At 63.7% G+C, this 19998-nt stretch overlaps 2 protein-coding genes across 2 annotated transcripts in view; both read left to right on the forward strand.

The window, feature by feature from the left end:
- Nucleotides 1–4943: 4943 nt before the first annotated feature.
- On the forward strand, nucleotides 4944–13896 carry SSC4D (scavenger receptor cysteine rich family member with 4 domains). Its single transcript, XM_035343425.1, has 11 exons — nucleotides 4944–5084; nucleotides 6238–6363; nucleotides 8278–8599; nucleotides 9316–9621; nucleotides 9812–9883; nucleotides 10229–10543; nucleotides 11480–11560; nucleotides 11793–11870; nucleotides 12493–12804; nucleotides 13346–13423; nucleotides 13571–13896. The coding sequence occupies exons 1-11, from the start codon at nucleotides 4944–4946 to the stop codon at nucleotides 13885–13887; spliced, it is 2148 nt and encodes a 715-aa protein (XP_035199316.1). The 3' UTR covers nucleotides 13888–13896.
- Nucleotides 13897–17372: 3476 nt separating this feature from the next.
- The window catches only part of YWHAG (tyrosine 3-monooxygenase/tryptophan 5-monooxygenase activation protein gamma), a 27179-nt gene continuing 24553 nt past the window's right edge, over nucleotides 17373–19998 (forward strand). Inside the window, exon 1 of the mRNA XM_035342761.1 lies at nucleotides 17373–17417. The gene's annotated coding sequence lies outside the window, so the exon portion shown is untranslated. The remainder of the gene's footprint in view (nucleotides 17418–19998) is intronic.

Consider the following 19998-nt stretch of genomic DNA (forward strand, 5'->3'; position numbering starts at 1 on the left):
GGGGTAGGGTACGAGGTGTGTGTGTGATGTGTGTGTGTGAAGTAGTGGTGGTGTGGGAAACGGGTGTAAAATAGCGTGTGATGGGGGGGTAAAATAGTGAGTGATGTGGGGGGGTGTAAAATAATAGTGTGTGATATTGGGGGGTAAAATAGCGTGTGATGGGGGTGTAAAATTGTGTGTCATATGGGGTGTGTGTCCAATAGCGTGTGATGTGGGGGGGGGTAAAATAGTGTGTGATATGGGGGGTAAAACAGTGTGTGATGGGGATGTAAAATAATAGCGTGTGATAAAATAATTGTGTGTGATATGGGTGGGTAAAATAGTGTGTGATATGGGGGGCTAAAATAATTGCGTGTGATGTGGGGGGCTAAAATAGCGTGTGATGTGGGGGGTAAAATAATTGTGTGTGATGTGGGGGGGTAAAAGCGTGTGATGTGGGGGGTGTGTAATATACTGTGTGTGATATGGGGGTGGTACAGGGTGAGTGTGTAAAATAGCATGTGGTGTGAGTGTGGTGCAGTGCGAGCGTGTGAAGTAGTGTGTGATGCAGGCTGTGTACGTGATACGGTGTGTGTGTAAAAGCGTGTGGTGTGAGTGTGTAAAATAGCCTGTGATGCAGGGGGTGAGGTGGTGTGCATGCGTAAAATTGTGATGTAGAGCGAGTGTGATGTGCGTGGGTTTTTAAAACTGATACAGTGTGCATGTGTGCTAGGGTGAGTGTGTAAAATAGTGTGTGATATGGGGTGTGTGGTACAGAATGAGTGTGTAAAATAGTGTGATATGGGGTGTGTGGTACAGAATGAGTGTGTAAAATAGTGTGATATGGGGTGTGTGGTACAGAATGAGTGTGTAAAATAGTGTGATATGGGGTGTGTGGTACAGAATGAGTGTAAAATAGTGTGTGATATGGGGTGTGTGGTACAGAATGAGTGTAAAATAGTGTGATATGGGGTGTGTGGTACAGAATGAGTGTAAAATAGTGTGATATGGGGTGTGTGGTACAACGTGTGCATGGTACAGGGTGAGTGTGTAAAATAGTGTGTGATGTGTATGTATAAAATAGTGTCCTATGGCGTGTGGGTGTAAAATAGTGTGTGACATGGGGTGTGTGGTACAGAATGAGTGTGTAAAATAGTGTGTGATGCAGTGTGCGGGGGCTGACTGCAGATTAACTTCCCCACAGGACAAACCCAACGTGAGGGGACTCAGGGAGGAATTCCAGCCGTGCCGGCCTGCTGCGGGCTGCCGAGGAGCGGGGCTCTTCCCAAACCCTGCAGGCATTGTGAGCGCTTCTCACTGCCACCTAGTGTGCCACCCAGTGCTGCATGGCCCCCCTCAGCGCCCCCGTCCCCTCAGCGCCCCCGTCCCCTCAGCGCCCCCGTCCCCACAGCACCGGGATGCCGGTGCAGGCCGGAGGCAGGGGGCTCGCAGGCCATCCCATTTCTGTGCCCCATGGGGAGGCAGCTCCCACCTCCGTCTGCCTTCCCTGCACCCTCTTTTAGGGCTCCGCTCCGCAATCCCCACCGCCAGCCGGTCTGAGCTGTGCGGCCCGCGGGTGGACAGCCACGAGCTGTGACCGCCCTGCTCCATGGGCTGGTGGGTGCAGGTGGGAAGTCAGTCGGCCCCGTAGCCACACCAGAGATAAGTTTTTTGATCGTAGAAATGTGGAGAGGATCCTTCAAGGTCATCAAGTCCAACCATTGACCTGACCTACCGAGTCCCATCGCTGAACCCTGCCCCTCAGTCCACGCGTCTCTTGAGTACCTCCTGGCATGGAGACCCGGGCAGCCTGACCACCCTTCTCCAGCAATAAATTATTCCTAACATCCAACCTAAACCTCCCCTGGTGCCACCTGAGGCTCTCTGGGACTTGATTGCCATAGGGTCCTGCTGCCAGGGGCCAGATATCCTACCCAGGGAGGTGACCTCATGAGAGGGGATGCAGAACAGTGAAGGACTCGCATCTACTCCCCCAGGCTGTAGCGTGGACACTGGGATCACCCATGGGTGCCCCTGGGACCACAAGGGACCCAGCTCCCCGTTTGCCACCCCGGGGCTGTCAGAGCCTGTCAGCGGGGTGTCCTTGGGCTGCTCCTTCTCTCCAAGCGGGTTCCCCGGGTGAACAAAGGCCTTTTTGTGTGGGGCTGGGTTCCTCTCCCTCAGCTCCACCTCGCTGCAGCCCTGCGCCAGTGCCGCGGCTCCCTGGGGGCTGCCTCCCTTCCTTCTGCTCTCCGTAAATGTGTTAAAATTAAACACAGCCATCAGCTGGTCCGCGGGCTGGCCAGAGATGCTCGTACTGGTTTCCCCTTCCTTCGTGAAGGCGGGCAGAAGGGCTGCTTTCCTCTGGGGACAGCGAAGGGCTGCAGGGAGATGGAGCGGGAGCAGCGGTGGATGGATTCCAACACCTCACAGAGCTCCTGGGTCGCTGGGACCAGCGGGGTTTGGCTTCCTGCTCCCTGGGGAGCCCCCGTCCCCAGCGGTGCCAGCAGCCCCCAGATCCTGAGCAGGGAGATGGAGGGAGGCACCAGGAGGAGAGGCAGCAGCAGGGCAGGGTGGGCAGGAGGGGTGTTGTGTCCCTTCTTCTCAAGCACCAGCAGGTCTCGCAGCCATCAACCAGCTCGTGCTGTCCCTTCCTTCCCCATCCTGCTGCCGGCAAAGCCTCCTCCCAGCTGAATCCTCCCCAAAATGCCGATGACAGCAGGAAGCAAGCTCCTGAAAGCCTGCTGGTGCAGCTCAGCAAGCTGCGGGGAAAGCCTGCAGCTCACCGCCGAGGGAGGCCTTTTTTTCTCCCCGTATCCCTGCAGATTTGTGAAAACTGTGGACAGGGAGGGGAGCATCTTCAGGCCGCCCGCAGGGAGGCTTCACTTTGCGGCGCCCCCGGGCTGGATGCGGATGGCTTGTGCTGGTGACCATCCACAGCCCGGGGCCCTGGCAGGCAGCCAGGGTGGCTGAAAGTTTTTCAAAGTTTGGGCAAAACAAGCCCTAAAAGGCACCTTCGAAACTAGCATTTGCGAGCGGACTAATTGTAACTTTGCCGCTGCTGGGGAATAAAAAGTCCATGCCTAGTCGCTAATTACTGCAACACCAGAAGGAATACTGGCAGGTGGGTAAGGGCGCAGTCACCGCCGGTTGTCGCTGCTTTGTACTGAGAGGAAGCACAAACCTTTTGGGGCACGGGCTTCCTGCAGACCCATAAAGAAGGGCAGCGAGGCACCCGCTGCCTGTGCTGAAAGCCAGGGCAGAAATCCTGCTGGTCGTGGGATCAGCTTGTCCAAAGCCAAAGGCAAACCTGGGTCCCCAAATCATTCAGGGGGGAGCTTAAGAATCCGCAAGAAAACCCAGCACGTTTTTGCGGTCCTTTTCAATTGCCTTCAAGAGTGCTGAGACCTTTGTTAGGCTTTTTCTTGCAGTAATGATGGTTGAACACGTTTCCATTTAAAATAATGCAGGATGCCCCCACGGCCGTCAGCTCCATCGGTCTCCAAGAGGGGAGCTGGGACCCGCGGGTGCGCAGCGCTGTGAGGCTGGCCCTGGCTGGAAGCTCAGGGAGATGACCCAGACACGAAGCATCTGAGGGGGGGTCGGGGGGAAGGTTTCCCCTGGATGGGAGACGGGGTGACACCACCAACCCAAATCTGGTGATTTTTGGAGAGCCTGGAAAAACCTTCCTTGACTTCACCCTTGGGAAAGAGGAGCGCAGGTGCCACCGATGTCCTGTGCGGCGAGCACGGCGAGCAGGGGACCTGCTGGGGATGCCTGGGGACATGCGGGGAGCACCTCGGGTTTGGGACCTCTGTCCTGCCCATGCAAACAGGCCCGATCCAGGCATTGCGGGGCGCCGGCAGGATCGGGACTGTGTCCTTGCTGCCTTCCCGTGATGGCATGAAGGCTTTGCTGCCTTCTCCAAAATGGGGCAGGAAAGCGGGGAGGGGGAAGCCATGAGCCCAGATGCCCTCCACCCGCTCCCGGAGGCATTCAGCCAGCTCCCAGCGCCAGCCTGAAACCCGAGCCAGTCCCACCCCATCCCGCCTCGCTCAGCGTCCCCTCTTCCTCTCCTCTCTCTGTTTTTCCTCATCCTCCTCTTCCTCTCCTCCCTCCTCATCCTCCCTCCCCTGGCCTTCTCCCCCAGGAGGGGACGGGCAGCCCCACAATGGGGCGACGTGGGCGCCTTCCCACCCCACAGCCGTGAGCCTTCCTCTGCCAGCAGCAGCGTCCGACCCTGGGGTGGCACGGGATGACAGGCTGGAGCTGCTCGGTTGATGGACGAGATTCTTTTCCTCTTCCTTCTTTTTATTTTTTTGCCATTTTCTAAAAAAAAATTGCACCTGCCCCAGCGCTGGCTGAAAGAAAAGCTTCCTGCCTTACCCCCACCGCCTCCTGCCTGGGATAAGAGGCAACATTCATTTCACCAAGTATTTTTTATTTTTGTCAACTAATCAGCCAGCAATTTTCTTGACTTCAGAAGAGAATCTTTATTTCTGGGATTTAATATATCCGTCTTTATACTGGAAAGAAAATACCGAGCAGGTAGGTGGATTAATGACACTACTTTTGGAAGAGGGTTGGTCCAGCAGCAAATGTGTCTCGTCTGGTCCGAAAGAAGGAGTTTTTGTGATTTATTTGCTGGGGTCTGCAGGGAAAGTGGGGATTTACCTTGATGGGGACAGCTGGGGCTGCGGCTCGCGTTTCGGTGCTTAATGCCGGGCAGGGCACCGGGGTAGCTGGAGCAGGAGGAAGGTGGATATGGGATGGATGCGGGGTGGATACGAAGTGGATGCAGGATGGGTGCGGGATGGATGCAAGGTGGATGTGGGATGGATATGGGATGGGTATGGGGTGGACGTGGGGTGGATGTGGGGTGGATGTGGGGTGGGTATGGGGTGGATGTGGGGTGGATGTGGGGTGGGTATGGGGTGGATGCTTGCCCTGTTGGTGCAGGCGGCATGCCGAGGGGCTGCTGGCCCACGGCAGCGTGCCGGACGTCTTTCAGCCCCTCTCTGCCGCAGAGCAGGGAGGGCCGGCAGGACAAAAGGCGACATTCTTCGGAGCGGAATAAGCATGAATGGAGTATTGAGAAATGCGATGTTAGGGACTAGATTGATTTCCGTGCCCCGTAACTGAGCCGTGGGTGCGCTGGCGGGTCTCCTCCGAACGCTGGGCCGGCAGCAGCCCCATGGCAGGAGCAGGAGTGTGCACGGGGTGCGCCCTACGTGGAAGGCCCATCCTGCACCCCTGGGACGGTGCTGAGACCTCATTTCTGACCATCAGCAGCAGCAGCAGCAGCGCCCATCGCTCCAGGAAGTTTTGGGCCCCGTGCAAGCTGCAGAGTCTAATTTTAGGCCTCCAGCTATCCAAGATTCACAGCCTGGCTTTACAGCCGCCGTGAAATAATGTCCTCAGGATGGCACTCCTCCGCCAGGCCCCGGCAGTGTCCCTGTCCCCGTCCCCATGGTGGGAGCCTGGTGCTGGGGACATGCTGAGTGCAGGGTGTCCCTGCCAGTGCACACCCAGCAGAGGTAGATGTCTGCCTTTTCTACAGCAGCTTTTGAACCGAGCAGCAAATGGAGGGGGAATTGTGTCTAATAAGAGGAGAGCACCGAGGGAGGGAGAGGAGCTGTGTGATGGAGAGGGCTGAGCGTGGATGTGGCCAGCCCGATAATTCAGGGAGGGTTTCCCAACGTCTGCATGGCAGGAGCCTGGAGCAGCCTCGGAGGCTTTTTGCTGGGTTTCCTGCTCTTGTGAATTCTTCAGCCCCAGAGGAGCAATGCCAGGAGCCTCCCCAGAAGAGGGCTGTGACCTGCTGGGGTGACATGGAGCACCTTCACTTCCCAGGAGGGGGCTGCGTGCTGTGCTGGACTGCCACGTCCACGCGGCGGGTTGGGAATTACCCATGCGGATGGGGAGCCTGTTTCCACCTCTTCGAGCGGTTAATTTAACGCGTGTCTCACGCAGCACGGTTTATTGCGGGGGGTGTGTGCTGCGGGGCCTGCCTGTAACCTCGTGCAGAGGAGAGAGAAGGACAAACTCCGCGGGGGTGCACGCAGGGTGCACCTGGGGCGGCGGCACCGTGGCACAGCCCGGCGGGCAGGATCCTGCCCCGCTGCACGGTGCCGGGGCAGCAGCCCTCAGGGTCCTGAGCTTTGGTTTTGAGGGTACGAGGTGCCCCTGCAGCCACAGCTTGTTCTCAGCAAAAGCCAGCCCCCCGCCATCGCTAACGCTGGTGTCTGCCTGTTCCAGGGGCAGCAGGAGGACCCTCGAGCGGAGATGAGCCCTGGCCCGTGCCCGGTGTGCGGGGCGCTGCCTGCCTCCCTGCTCCTCCTCTTCCTCCTCCTCGGCCCCACGGGTGAGCGCTGGCTGGGCCAGGTGGGGCGCGGGGGGGGGGCTCGGGCACCGAGGTCTTCCTCCTGGCTTGCTGCAGCGGGCAGATCGTCTTCGTGCAGAGAGTGCCACCATGCCCCTGGTGGCACTGAAGGAGGGCATGAGCTCAGCTCTTATCTCCCACCGTGTATTACGTGCGATAGCAAGGCCAGGACCGGCTGGTGGCCGGAGCAAGGCGCTGCCAGCATCCCCGGGACGTCCCCACGGTGCTTCTGGGGGCTGAGGACCCAGCCCAGAGCACGGGCTGGGCTCCTGGTGGGTGCTCACAGCCAGGGTACGGCTGCTTTCGCTCTCCTTCTTGCTGTTGGGAAGCATTTCAGTCGAAACTGGTGAAAGCAATTCCTGCTCCAGGATGAGTGGGTGCACGCCAGAGCTTCAGCAGCACGATTATTCCAGGCTGACAAAGCCAAACCACGCCGGTGCCGCGCTGGAGCGGTGGCATCGCGCTCCGTGACACCAACCCCTCCACCTCTCCTGCTCCTCTTCATGAACGGGCGCAGCAAAGTCACCGAGGAAGGGCGATGTGTCCTTCTGGCTGGTGGCTTTGCTTAGAAACGTGCCCTGAGGGGGGCTGTGTTTACACAGTTCCTTCTTTCTCTCTTTTTTTTTTTTTTTTTTTTTTGTTATTTTTTTGGCTTTGTGAGGCTGGATCAGAGAGAGCTGGAAGCTGCGTCTGTTCCCCAGGAACGCCGGTTTCCTCATTAGCGTGGACACACCGCGTGCGTGTTTTCAGGCCTCTCCTGACTTTGCTGGAGGATGCTCTTAAATGAATGCTTCGGAGCTTTGATCCTGACGGAGGGGAGATGAATATGGAATATTTAACAAAGCCATTCTCACCCGCTGCTGGAAATAGGTGGCAAAACCCCACCCGAGCCAGGATCAATCACTCCTAAAAGCCCCGGCACCTCCACCCACCCTTTGGCATCTCGCCCCAGCCTTTCCTCCCGGGTGCTGAGGCACTGCCACAGCGCCTTGCTGTCAGCTGGGGGGCCTCCAGCTCCCCCCTTGGCACAGTGCTCGGTGCCAGGTGCAGGCTGGCCAGCATCAAGCGCCCCCAAGACAGGCTCCTGGCCAGAAAACGGCGAGAAAAATGGGCTAAATGCTGCTGCAGCGCCCCAAAATAAAGCCCTCGGTACCGCGTGGTGCTGCCCACGTTCCACAAAAGCATTTCTGTTTAATTGGGCAGACAAACGAAGGGTCCCCCTGCTCCACCCCCAGCCTGGCCGAGCTCCTTGCGGGCTGGGGGGGCCATTAGTGAGGCAGCCCCTTGCTGGAGCCCTGGCAGCATCCCCGGGGCTCCTGTTCCCTGCAGGGATCAGTTTCCAGCGGGCGAGCCCCTGCTTTGTGCCCACCCCATCCAACGTGCCCCATCTCCTGCCCCGGCACCCGCCACCCCTGCTGCCGAGGGTCCTGAGGGTCCCCGTGCTTTTGGGGCCGCTTCCTGAGTTTTCCCTGGTGGGGATGCGGCAGCAGGCGGGTGTTTCCCAGCTGCTTGCACCGCTGCGAGGTGGGAGATGCGATTGCAAGAGGCAGATCTGCACGGACCTGCCGTGCCCTGCAGCAGCAGCACCCTGCAGCTCGCCCGGCGTCGGGGCCGCCCTTGGAGCGGCTTCATCCCATCAGCTGTGTCGGTACACGCATAGAAACACACAGCCTGCAAAATGCTGACTGCGCGGTGAAATAAATAAATAAATAAATAATTTACGAAGCACGGAGGGCTGCCCAGCGCAGCGTTTCCCATCAGGAAATCACCAGCAGGCTCCCCGCGGCAGCCAGGACCATTTCTCCGGGGGCTGCTGCCGTCGCTCGCCGTGCCCATAAAGCAAAGCTGCTGGCAGCGAGACAGCGCGGGGGAGCGGAGCGGAGAGGCAGCGGTGAAAGGCTCCTTCTGTCTGGAAGCTAGCAGCTCCCGGGCACGTGCCAGGAGAGCAGCTTGGTTTCATTAGGCTGCTAACAGCCACCCTTGGCACCTCTCTGCTGAGCTCCGTCCAAGGGTTTCGGGGAGCTGCGGGGACCCGCGGGAGCCAAGAGCGAGGGCGGTGGCGGGCGAGACGCAGGGGGCTGGAGCTGCCAGCTCCGCTGGAGCAGAGCCGAAATAATTCCCAGCACGTGCAGCTGGTCCCAGCCCTGCTCCCTCCATCCCTGTGTGTTTATCTGGGGAGCCCTGACCCTGCCTTCTCTGTTTCAGGCGCCTCCGAGCCTGCTCCGCTGCCGTTCCCAGGTGAGGTCCTTCGCTCCGAGCCGCTTTTCTCCAGGTTTTGCAGCTGAAAAAAAAATTAAAAAAAATGCGGTTTTGTTACAAACGGGGCTGCAGATGGGAGGCATGCCGGAACAAAGAGCGGCAGCAGAAAGCTAAACTTCTTTTACGGAGAGAAAATAGGGATCCTTTATGAGCCCTGCGCTGCTTGTTATCAGGCGAGGAAATCCTGCCAGCTCCCGCCGGCTGCCTGTCCCCGTGTCACTCACCGTGCCCCCGGCAATAAGTCCCCCGAGGGCAGCTTACACACGCGCTGCCCGCTGCCAGCAGCCTGGGGAAGCGTTTCCCTGCCGCCAGCTCCCACCGGGGACCGACTGCGGCCGCGTTCGCTGAGGCGAGCAGCAAGCTGCTCACTGCGCCTCGTCACCCGCGCCGCGCGGTGGCACACGGCTGGGTTGTCCCCGGGCTGCCGGCAGCCAGGAGGACGGTGATATTGCACCTCAGGTGATCAAAAAAAGGTGCAGGGGTGCCCGTGTCCCCGCCACCGAGCTCGGTGGGTGTTAGTGGTGGGGTCGGCAAGCCAGCAGCTGGCCCACGCTGTAGCCAAGAGTCACCCGTTTGATCCAAGGAGCGGCAATTTGGGGCAGAACGGGCCCAAACCCTCCGCAACGGAGACGTTTCTGGGTGTCTGCCGCCTCCTGGCCAGCCCGCTGAGCACCTCGCTGTGCCCATCCTCACAGAGCTGCGCCTGGCCAACGGGCCCGGCCGGTGCCAGGGCCGCCTGGAGATCCTCCACAACGGCTCGTGGGGCACGGTGTGCGACGACGACTGGGACATCGTGGACGCCAACGTGGTGTGCCGCCAGCTGGGCTGCGGCCACGCCATCGCCCTGCCGGCGCCCATGACCTTCGGGCAGGGCAGCGGGCCCATCTTCCTGGACAACGTGGACTGCAAGGGCCGGGAGGCGGCGCTGAGCGAGTGCTGGAGCCACGGCTGGGGCATCCACAACTGCTACCACTACGAGGACGTGGGCGTCGTGTGTAACGGTAACGGGGCGAGGGGCGCGTGGGGGGCTCGTGGTTCCCTGGACCTCCCGGAGGAGCCCCAGGGTTGTGTCTCGGAGCCTGTTCCTCCGAGGTTGGGTCAACAGAGCTTCTGCATCCTTCCTGCGACTCTTTTCTCGGCCCCGGTCACCTCCCTGGCAGGAACTGATGCCGTTTCTCATTCCCTCTCTAGAGCTCTTGCCCACGCCAGCAAGCGAAGGGCCGACCAGCAGGACTGCCACGGCCTCGGGGCGCAGTGGGGAAGGTGAGGGGCTGGGAGCCCGTCCCGGCTGGGGGCAACCTGAGGGGTGAGGGGAGCAGCACCACCACCCCCCACCACCCCCCACCACCCCCCACAACCCCCCACCACCCCCCAGTCCTTCCCCTCCACCCCGGTGGGCTGCCCAAGAGGATCGGACCCCCAGCACCTCCACCTTTGGGGCCAAATCCTGTTCCAGCACTTCGTGCGGGATCCCGCCAGTCGTGCCGCCCTAACACAGCACCCCTGCCACCTGCTCAGGGGGGTTCTTCCCCACCAGAGCCCAGCTCTGTGGGTCGGTGGCCTCGAGGGGACAGCGAGACGCTTGTCCCCCGTGCTGTCCCCCTCCAGGCGACGGCAGCATCCGGCTGGTGAGCGGGGCGGACGCCTGCCAGGGCCGGGTGGAGATCTTCTACGGCGGGAGCTGGGGCACGGTGTGCGACGACGACTGGGGCCTGAGCGACGCCGGCGTGGTCTGCAAGCAGCTGGGCTGCGGCCGAGCGCTGGAGTCCAAGAGCAACGCCTATTTCGGCTACGGCACGGGGCGCATCCTGCTGGACAACGTCAACTGCGAGGGCAGCGAGCCCGTCCTCTCCGCCTGCTACAGCCTGGGCTGGGGCATCCACAACTGCGGCCACCACGAGGATGCCGGGGTCATCTGCACGGGTAACTGGGGGCAAATCTGCGGGGGGGATAGCCCCGATGTGGGGCATCCTTGTCCTCTCCTGGGGCTCGGGATGGAGCTGTGCAGCAGAAATCATCTCCCTGCCCTCGCTGCGGGGATGGGAAGGGAGGGAAGGAGCGGTGCCAGCGCCGGGAACGCCGCCAGGCTCGCCCCCCGCCCCTCTGCCATCGCCCAGCCCTGCCATTATCCGCTGATTGCCATTCATAACGTTAATAAGCCCCTTGAATTCCCTCGTTATCGTGGCTAATGACCGGAGCAGGAAGCGCCGCTGCTTCCCTGCTATTAGCTGACAATGGGGCTGATGGGGGGAAAGGGGAAATTTCCTCAGGGTGTCCCTTTGCCCCCCAACCATGGGCCGTGTGGGGGACGGGTGGCAGCGCTCGGAGCCCGTCAGGTGGGGCGGGACCTCGGGGAAGCCTGCTTTGGAGCTGGCGTGGGGCTGGCTGCATGATGCCTGCCTCCACCACGCTCCCCGCTGCTCCTGACCCTGCCCATTCTTGAATAATTTGCGTATCGAGGCTCAGAAATGTCCTGCAGCACTTGTATGGGGCTGGAGAAGCTCCATCTCCAGCATGTGGGAGGTGGGGATTAAAGAGGAAGCTTCATCTCCATCTCCATCATGCCCATCTCCATCATCTCCATCACCATCATCTCCATCTCCTTCTCCATCATCTCCATCTCCTTCTTCATCATCTCCATCTCCACCATCTCCATATAATCTCCATCTCCATCTCCACCATCTCCATCTCCACTCCATCATACCCATCTCAATCTCCATCGTCTCCACCTCCACCATCTCCCTCCGTCCTCTCCATCCTCGCACCCTCGCACCACTCCGTTCCACGTCCCAGGGTCCCAGGCCAGCTGCTCTGCAGCTTCTCCCCGCCTGTCCCCTCTGTCCCTCTGTGTCCCTGCAGGCCTGGACACGTCCACCATCACGTCCTTCACCACCTCGGTGGCCCTGGACTACCAGGAGACACTCACTGCCACAGCCACAGGTATGGGGTCAGCAGCCACCAGTGCCATGGCGGGGGGGGGGGGACGGGGGACCCAGGCGCATCTTGGCGAGGTTTTGGGGCTCTCCTGGGTGACCTTCCCCATGGCACATCCCCAGGAACCTCTTCCTGGCCCCTCAAGTGCCTTCGCCATGGGGCCACCATGGGGCTGGGGGGCAGCAGGGGCCAGGACCGGACCCCCCCCAGTGTCCCCATGTCCCTGTCCTTGTCTCAGCGGTGACAGACGGCCGTGAGCAGCCCACGCCGGTGACCGAGGTGGCCACAACCGTGCTCCTCACCTCCCAGATGGAAAGTAAGCGTGCGGCCGCTGCTGGTGCCCCATGGGGTCTGGCGCGGCCCCCACCCCGAGGTGCCCCTTCCCCAGCCCTGGGAACATGACCCCGCAACCCCAGGGCTCGCCCCTGTATGCCAGGGGCACCCCAGGGCTCATCCGTGCTGCCGGGGGCTGCCCCATGTCCCCAGGGGTTACCGGGTGATCGCAGTGCGCACCCGTGCCACCAGGGAGTCACCCCATCTCCCCAGGGGGCTCCCCGGATGTCCCAGGGCTCCCCGCATCTCCCCAGGGACCCCCCATCTTCCCATGGTGTTCACCCCACCTCCCCAGGGGCTTCTCCCATCTTCCCAGGGCTCCCCACATCTCCTCCAGGCTCCCCACATCCTCCCACGGTGCTCCCCCCATACCCACAGGGCTGTCTCCTACACCCCAGCTCCAGCAGGCTCCCCCCATTCTCCTTAAGGGCACCCCCCATCTCCCCAGGCTCTCCCCCACCTCCCCATGTCCCCCATCCTCCCATACTGTCCCCCTCCCATCTCCCCACGACCCCCCCTGCCCTCCCACCCCCACCCCCCCCCCCCCCCCCCCCCTTTTGGGCCCCCCCCCCCCCTCCCGTGGCTGTGCCGGCGCCCACCCGCAGGTGCCGGCGTGCGGCTGGCGAACGGCAACGGGAGCTGCCGCGGGCGCGTGGAGGTGCGGCACGGCGGCACCTGGGGCACCGTCTGCGACGACGACTGGGACTTCCCCGACGCCCAGGTGGTGTGCCGGCAGCTGGGCTGCGGCCACGCCATCTCCGCCACCGTCCTCGGCTTCTTCGGCTTCGGCAGCGGGCCCGTGCTGCTGGACAACGTGGGCTGCGCCGGCGGCGAAGCGCGGCTGGCCGACTGCTTCCACCTGGGCTGGGGGCAGCACAACTGCGGCCACCACGAGGACGCCGGCGTCGTCTGTCGAGGTGGGTGGCGCGCGGCGCCCCGCCGGGATCGGGCGTCGGGTGGGGTGGGGATGGGAGAGGCCGTGGGGATGGGCAGGGTGCTCGTTTGGGTGGTGGGAGGTGGGGTTTGGGGTACCCCAGTTGGGCACTGGCGCGCCGAGGTCCCCAGGGAGGTGGTCGTGGCGTCCAGCCTGTGGGTTTGGGGGTGTTTGGGTGATGGCCTCAGACACACGGTGTGGTTTTTGGGTGGCCTGGTGCTGAGCCGGGTGTTGGACTTGACCCCGGGGGGTCCCTTCCAACTTGGGATGTTCCGCGGTTCTGTTCTGGGGAGGACGGCAGCAGCGGGATGCTGGCAGGTGGCGGCCGACACGTGGGTGCCACCTCTGCTCCCATGGGTGCTCCCGGCCCCTGTGTCCGCAAGCACAGCGACCACATTTCCACACCACATCACCTCTCCCCAGCTCCTGTCCCCTGCCAGCCGCTCACACGGGGACTCTGAGCTGGCCCCAAAAAGCATGGACGTCCCCCAAACTGCCCTCCCCACCCCTTCCCCGTGCCCCAGGTGCTGACGACTCAGGAGACCATTCCCAAGAAGCCACCGTCACAGCCACCACGCCAGCCCCGACCCACCCGGAGGACGGTAGGTGCCCTGTGGTCCCCAGGGGGGGGTGTGGATGGATGTCACCATCCTTGGGACAGAGGCTGGGAGAAGCGAGGCTTGTTTTGGGACGAGCCCCATCTCCCCCACCCGATGGGGAGCCACCCCACCCCGACGTCCTCCCCGCAGGCTCCCTGCGCCTGGTGAACGGCAGCCACCGGTGCGAGGGGCGCGTGGAGATGTTCCACCTGTCCCAGTGGGGCACGGTGTGCGACGACGCCTGGGACCTGCGGGACGCCGAGGTGGTGTGCCGGCAGCTGGGCTGCGGGCGCGCTGTGGCGGCCCTGGGGGAAGCGCCCTACGGCCGGGGCGCCGGCTACATCTTCCTCGACAACCTCAAGTGCAAGGGCAGCGAGCCCTCGCTGCTGCGCTGCTCCCACATCCGCTGGGACGTCCACAACTGCGACCACTCGGAGGACGCCGGCGCCGTCTGCAGCCTCCTATGACCGGCCGCCCGCGGGGACCCTCGTGCGGGTACGGCGGGGAGGGGGCTCGGGGTTCAGGAGCTGGGGAGGGATGGGGGGCTCCGTGGGGATTGTCGATGCAGCAGGGTATAAATCAGGCGGGCGGGAGCCGATGCCAAGCACGCTCAAACGAGATGCGAGGTGTGGTGCGAGCCCAGTTCCCCAGGGAGATGAGGTTGGGCGATCGCGCTGGCTGCCCGTGGACGTGTGCCTCGCCGGCTCGTGAACCTGCCGGCTGGCTTCACCCGAGTTGGGCAGGAGGGGAGAGGTCTCCAGGGTGATGCGTTCCCACTGAATTCTTTAAAATAGACAGCGGGGGGGGGGGGGGGGGGGAGAGGCCTTTACGGGGGGGGGAAACCTAACGAGCTCAACACCATGTGAGCCATCAGAGAATCCACCAGCAGGCACTGCTGGACGCCAGCCTTTGCGAGCAGAATTTGTGCCCCATCACGACCCGCTAGCACACGTGGGGCCAGGCAGCGGTGGCTCCTGGTGGCCGGTGTCCCCGGCTCGGACACAGCCACCTCCCTGCCTCCACGTCCCCTCTCGTCCCTCGGGGCGCTGCCTGGGGCTCCCTCGGGCGTCTGGGGTCAGCGCTGGGTTTCCTCGGCTCCTAAAGCCTTGGGTGAAGCTCCCAAGGTGAAGCGTAACCCAGGGCTGGGCTCCATCCAGAACATTCCAGCTGCTCTGCAGCGAGGTGCTGCCGTTCTCCCCTTCGCTTTGCAGCCCCCCATCAACCTCCGGACGAGGTTCCTCTCCCCGTGCCGCCGGGAGAAATACCCAAAATCCTCCCAAATCCTCACCAGGTCCCCATCCCGCGGCTGCCCCCTAATTTCCCCCCGTGCCCACGTCGTCTCCTCTCCTCCTGCTCCTCTCCTGAGCACAACCACAAACAGGAGCAGGGCGAGACGGGGCTCGTGCAGCCTCCCCGTGTCCCCCATACCCCTGTGTCCCCATGTCCCCATGTCCCCATGTCCCCGTGTCCCCATGCCCGCTGCCACCCAGACCCCAGCACGGTGGCGGCGCCCTGCAGCGCAGCCCCTTTGTCCCTGTAGACCACGGGGACGCACCGGGCACCGTTTCCACCAGGAAGCAGAGAAAATCTGCTCATTGGGTCCGTGTAGGGTGTGTGAAAGCGTTTCTGGGGTGCCACGACTGCTGCGTAACGCAGGGGGGGCCGGGGTCCCCCTCCTCCCCACTCGGCCCCGTGTTTGTACAATTCTTTTGTTAATAATAGATTGTGCACATTCCCGTTTTTTCCACTTTTCTTACGCCTTTTTTTTTGGGGGGGGAGGGGGAGTGTTTTGTGAATAAATAAAATCCCTTTTCAAGCGAGCGCTCGCCTCTCTGCAACCCGCTCCGAGGCTCGGTGGAAACGAAGGGCTTGGGACAGGCGATGCCCCCGTGCCACGCGAGGGGGGCTCGGGTTTGGCCGTGTGAGGTCGGCACAAATCCCACCCGTGCGCACCGACCGCAGCTCACACCGAGCTGGGGACCAAGCTCGGACCCTCCTGGGCTCAGAGGAGGGATTTGGGCTCTGGCTCTGCTCCCGGCTGGCTTTGGCAGCCCCGGAGGCTGCGGGGTTGCTGCTGAGGCGGGCGGATTGCTGCTGTGCAGCTGGACGGGCTCCGCAGTGCTGACGGCAGTAAATCCGGTGCTGCTCGCTGACGCCGGGGGAGCGGCCGGGCAGAGCGGCCGTGCTGGGAGCTGCTGGGGCCGCAGCCTTCAGCAGGGGGCTGGGGGCGGGCAGGGGGGGGGGGCTCTGGGCTCAGGCTCCAGCCCCCAGCCCAATTCTGCAGGGTTTTCTGCACCCAGCCCGCCAGCATCCCACGGCGGTGACCCCAGCCGTGGCACAGCCGCTGGACCTCCGCTGCCATCAGCATCCCAAAGCTGCTCCCAGCCTGCTGCAGGTGCCCTCGGGTGCCCCTCGTCCCCTCCCCGGCACGCTGCTCTGGGTCCCGTGGGGAAACTGAGGCACGGAAGCGACCCCTAGCAAAGCCATCGCGGCACAGCCGGGCGCGGGCTTTGGGTGCCCTGACCCTGGCAGGACGCAGGAGCAGGCTGCGCAAAACCCTTCCCGTGTCCCTGCTGCCCACCCCCCCGCTCCATCCCCTCTCCCCCCCAGGTCCCTTCCCCGCTGTCACCCGCTCCCGGGACAGGCGGGGAGGAGGCTGGAGGCCAGGAGGCCCCGGGGACCGCGGGGTGCCGAGGGCTCTCCTCTTTGTGCGCTGCATCAGCTGCTTCCCCCACCTCGGCCGGAGCAGCTGCGGCCCCGCACGGGTCGATGCCATCGATCGGTTCCTGCCTCCGTCCCCAGGGAGGGGATGGCGCGGGGGCCGGGGAGAGAGAATGAATATTTCACCAGGTCCGGGCAAAAGCCGGGGTTATTTTGGGGGCCGGATTTATGGCCTATTAGGAATAAGGAATGAGTCTGTGCTGGGGAGAGGAGACCCATTAATCCAGGCGGAGGGAGCAGAAATGAGCAAGGGGAAATGGAGGAGGCTGTAATTATTTCACCTTGTTCCAGAACAAGAACTCGGTCCGGCCGAGTGCTGGGAACTGGGGCACGGGCACCCCGAGAGCCCTGTGAGCCCGGGGGGGGGGGGGAGCTGCCCCAGCAGGGAGCCGGGCTCACGGCGTGCTGCGGGGCAGGGGTGCTGAGCTGGGTTTTTAATCCCCATGATTGGTCTGGGGGCACTCGGGGTGGACGGGGGTCCCGTTTGGGGACCAGCGTGAGGCCTTTTTCCCTGGCGGGGTGGAGGATGCGCTGCCGGCGGGGTCGCCTCACCGTGATTTGGGGTGGGCGCGTGGTGCAAGGCTGCTACCCCCCAACAGCCCCCGTGCCCCTTTAGGGCAATCCCACGCGTGCCTACAACCACAGGAGCCGGGGGCGAGTCCCTGCAGGGCCCCCGCCGTGCTCGGCACCGCCTGCGTGACCTTGGGCTCCGCTCCCAGCCCTCCGCACCTCCACCCCGAACCCCCCCCCGCCTGCCTCAGTTTCCCCCGTCCTTCCCATCCCCTGCTGCGGGGGGCTCCTGGGGACAAGGGGACCGTGCCGGGGGGGGGGCTCCCGGGGACAAGGGGACCTGGGCAGGGGGGGCTGCGGGACGCGGCCGCCGCCGCCGTGCTGCTGGCCGGGCCTCCCGCCCGCGCTGCGTCCTCCTTCCCCGCGCCTCCCGTGTCTCACGGTGACGTCAGCCCGGCGGAGCCAGCAGCTATTTCGGGATCTGCAGAGTCACTGGTGCAATTATTCCGCTGGCCAAGGCACACAACGCTGGGGGGGCCGCGGGGCCGGCTGCCCCCACCGCGCCGGGGGGGGGTCTGCACGGCCGCAGCCCTTGGGTGCCCGGAGGTCGGAGCCTCTCCTCGTCGCTGCAGGCCCAAGGGCTCCCTGCCGCGGCTGCGGATCCTCCCATCTATCATCTCCTCTCTCGTGGGTTGTGGGATTTCATTTTTTTTTTTTTTTCCTTCCCCCCCCCCCCCCTCCCCTTCCCACCCGTTCCCCTGGCGGCAGCCATCCCACGTGGGCTGCAGAGCGCTGGCGACATCCAGCTGGCGGCCAGCATCGCCTTCCTCCGGGGAGAGGCACGGGAGCAGGGAGCTGGTGGCAATGTGGGGACGTGTCCCCCCCCCGGGACGATGTCCTGGCACAGCCTGAGGGCAGGGGGCTCTGCTTAGGGGGGAGCTGGGGGGGCCTGGGCTCTGCCTCCAGCTGCGGTGGGGTTTGGGGGCTGGCACCGGTCCCAGATTCCCCCTCGTGGTGCTGCTCCTGTGTGTCCCAGGGGTCCTGTGCCTTATTTCAGCTGATTTAGGGTGGGGGGCTGATTTAGGGTGGTGGGCACCCCCCTCCTGTGCAGGATCAGCCCCTTCGGAGCTCCATCTCCCCCCCTACCGTGGCTCCAAGCGGCTGTCCTTGTCCCCAGTGGGCTGTCCCCTTTTGTCACCTTCATTAGGGACACCCGCGAGGCTCCCTGCGGGTGACAGCTGCTGTCAGGGTCAGGCCGGGCGCTCGCCTCTGCCTTGTGCTTTGTCCTGGGGCCGTGCCACGTGCTGCTGTCACGGCGGAGGGACGCCCGTCCCCGGCACACAGCACAATGGGTGAGCAGCTCCTGCCCCGCCAGGGACTCCGTGCTTGGGGACACGGGGACATTTGGGGTGCTCAGCCCTTCTCCACGGGGCTGGGTGCCTTTTCCAGCCGCCCCCCTGCCGGGTGACAGCGAGAGGGGACGCGCACATTGGTGCCGTGAGAAGCTGAGCCTGGGGGGGCTCCATCCTCCCCGAAAGCAGGGCTCCGAAATCACCAAATCACTTAAAAAAAACCCCCAAGGTCTTCCCATGTGACCCCGGCATCCTTCAGTCCCAACCCCCATGGAAAGAAAAATAAATAAATAACATTAAAAAATAAAATAAAAATCCTTTCTCCTAAAGCCTGCAAGATGCTAGGGGAGCGAGGGGAGCCGTGCAGCTCCAAGCGGGGGGGACACGGGCCGGGGGGGGGGTGACTCCGGGCGTGGGGCAGGTGCCAGGGGAGGGTGGCAGCGACGTGGGGTGGGTCTGCCCCACATGGTGTGGGGCGCGGGGCTGGGGGGGCCGAGGGGGGGCCGGGCGCCGGGCGAGGCGGTGCTGAGTCACGCTGCAGAGCCGCGCAGCAAGACAGCAGCAACCGCCCGCCCGCCGCCACCGCCGCCTCTGCCGGGGATGGATGCGACAGCCCCGTCCTGCCCGGTGGTCCGAGCCCCGCCGGCAGCGTGGAGGGGCCGCGGGGGGGTGTGGAGGACGGGGTGATGCCCGTGGGGGGTGATGCCACGGGGGGCTGGGGGAGGATGGGGTGCTGCTGTGCGCCGGGTGCCGGCTGTCCCCGTGCTCCGCCGTGCAGCTCCGTGGCTCCCTCCTCTTCAGCAGGGATGGGGCGGCTCTGGGACCCCCGCGGGACCCCCATGCCACTGCGTGGGGACACCTGGAGTGGTGCAGGAGAGGTGTCCCCAGGTGGCTGTGAGCAGGGGGACAGCACTAACAGCAACCCCGCAGCAGCGGGGATCCAGCTTTCCACCTGGCAACGCAGTTTTGGGGTGCAGAGACCCCCCCCCTCAGCTCCCCCAGGGACACGGGGCCAGCCCTGCACCGGGTCCCCAACACCGCTGCCACAGCACAGGACAAAGGGACACACTGCAGAGGGAAACTGAGGCACGGGCGGGCACTCTGGGGATGTCACCCAGGTGCTGTCACCTCTCACGCAGCGCCCCGAGCCCGAAGGACGCTGGTGGCCGCCCTGCCCCACGCTGCCCCCCCGGCCCTGCAGGGCTCCAGAGTGCTTCTGGAGGGACCGAGACAGCCAGGGTCTGTATTTTTTTTTAGGCTCCATCAGCGCTGTCTGGGCGGTATTTATATCGGCTCCTTAAATAAGAGCTGCCATCCCAGCCTGCTGCGCCTGCTTAATTATTAACGCCCCGTGGGGAGGCGGTGTGCCGGCTGGTCCCTGTGTCCCCACGGGGTTGGGGGCTGGGTCCTGCACCCTGGTCCCCCCCCAGGTCCCCACCAGGGCTGGTGTCCCAGCAGGAGCCGAGGCCACCCCAGCTAAAATCGGGAACATCCCCATGCGAGCATCCTCCCTGGGGCCACGGGAAAGGCTCAGGGGGGGATTTTCTGAGAGGGGAGCATCATGGTGCAGCCACCGCTGCATTTCTGGGTGCTGCAGGGCTCACGATAGCACCAGGGATAAAAAGAGAGTGGCTTGGGGCAGCCACAGGCACTGGGACCCCCGAGCTCCTGGGGCTGCTGCAGGGCTCACCCCCGGGTCGCTGCTCATGCTGCAGGACGCACCGCGCCGCCTCCCGCATCCGCCAAGGGCTGGGACCGAGAGCCAGCCCCGCTTGTCCCTGTGCCAGCGCCGGTGTCGCGTCAGCTGGCAGGGCCCCGTCCCCCTCCCCGCCTAGGCTGGTGACTCAAGTCCCAGCGTGCTGCTAACGAGCAGATGCAGGCAGACGTGGGGCGAGGGGAGGGTCCCGGCTGCCCCCTTCCCCATCCCCATCCTCCATCCTCCATCCCCAGCCTCCATCCTCCATCCCCAGCCTCCATCCTCCATCCCCAGCCTCC

The sequence above is a fragment of the Oxyura jamaicensis genome, chromosome 19, assembly GCF_011077185.1.
Source record: "Oxyura jamaicensis isolate SHBP4307 breed ruddy duck chromosome 19, BPBGC_Ojam_1.0, whole genome shotgun sequence".
NCBI classification, from domain to species: domain Eukaryota; kingdom Metazoa; phylum Chordata; class Aves; order Anseriformes; family Anatidae; genus Oxyura; species Oxyura jamaicensis.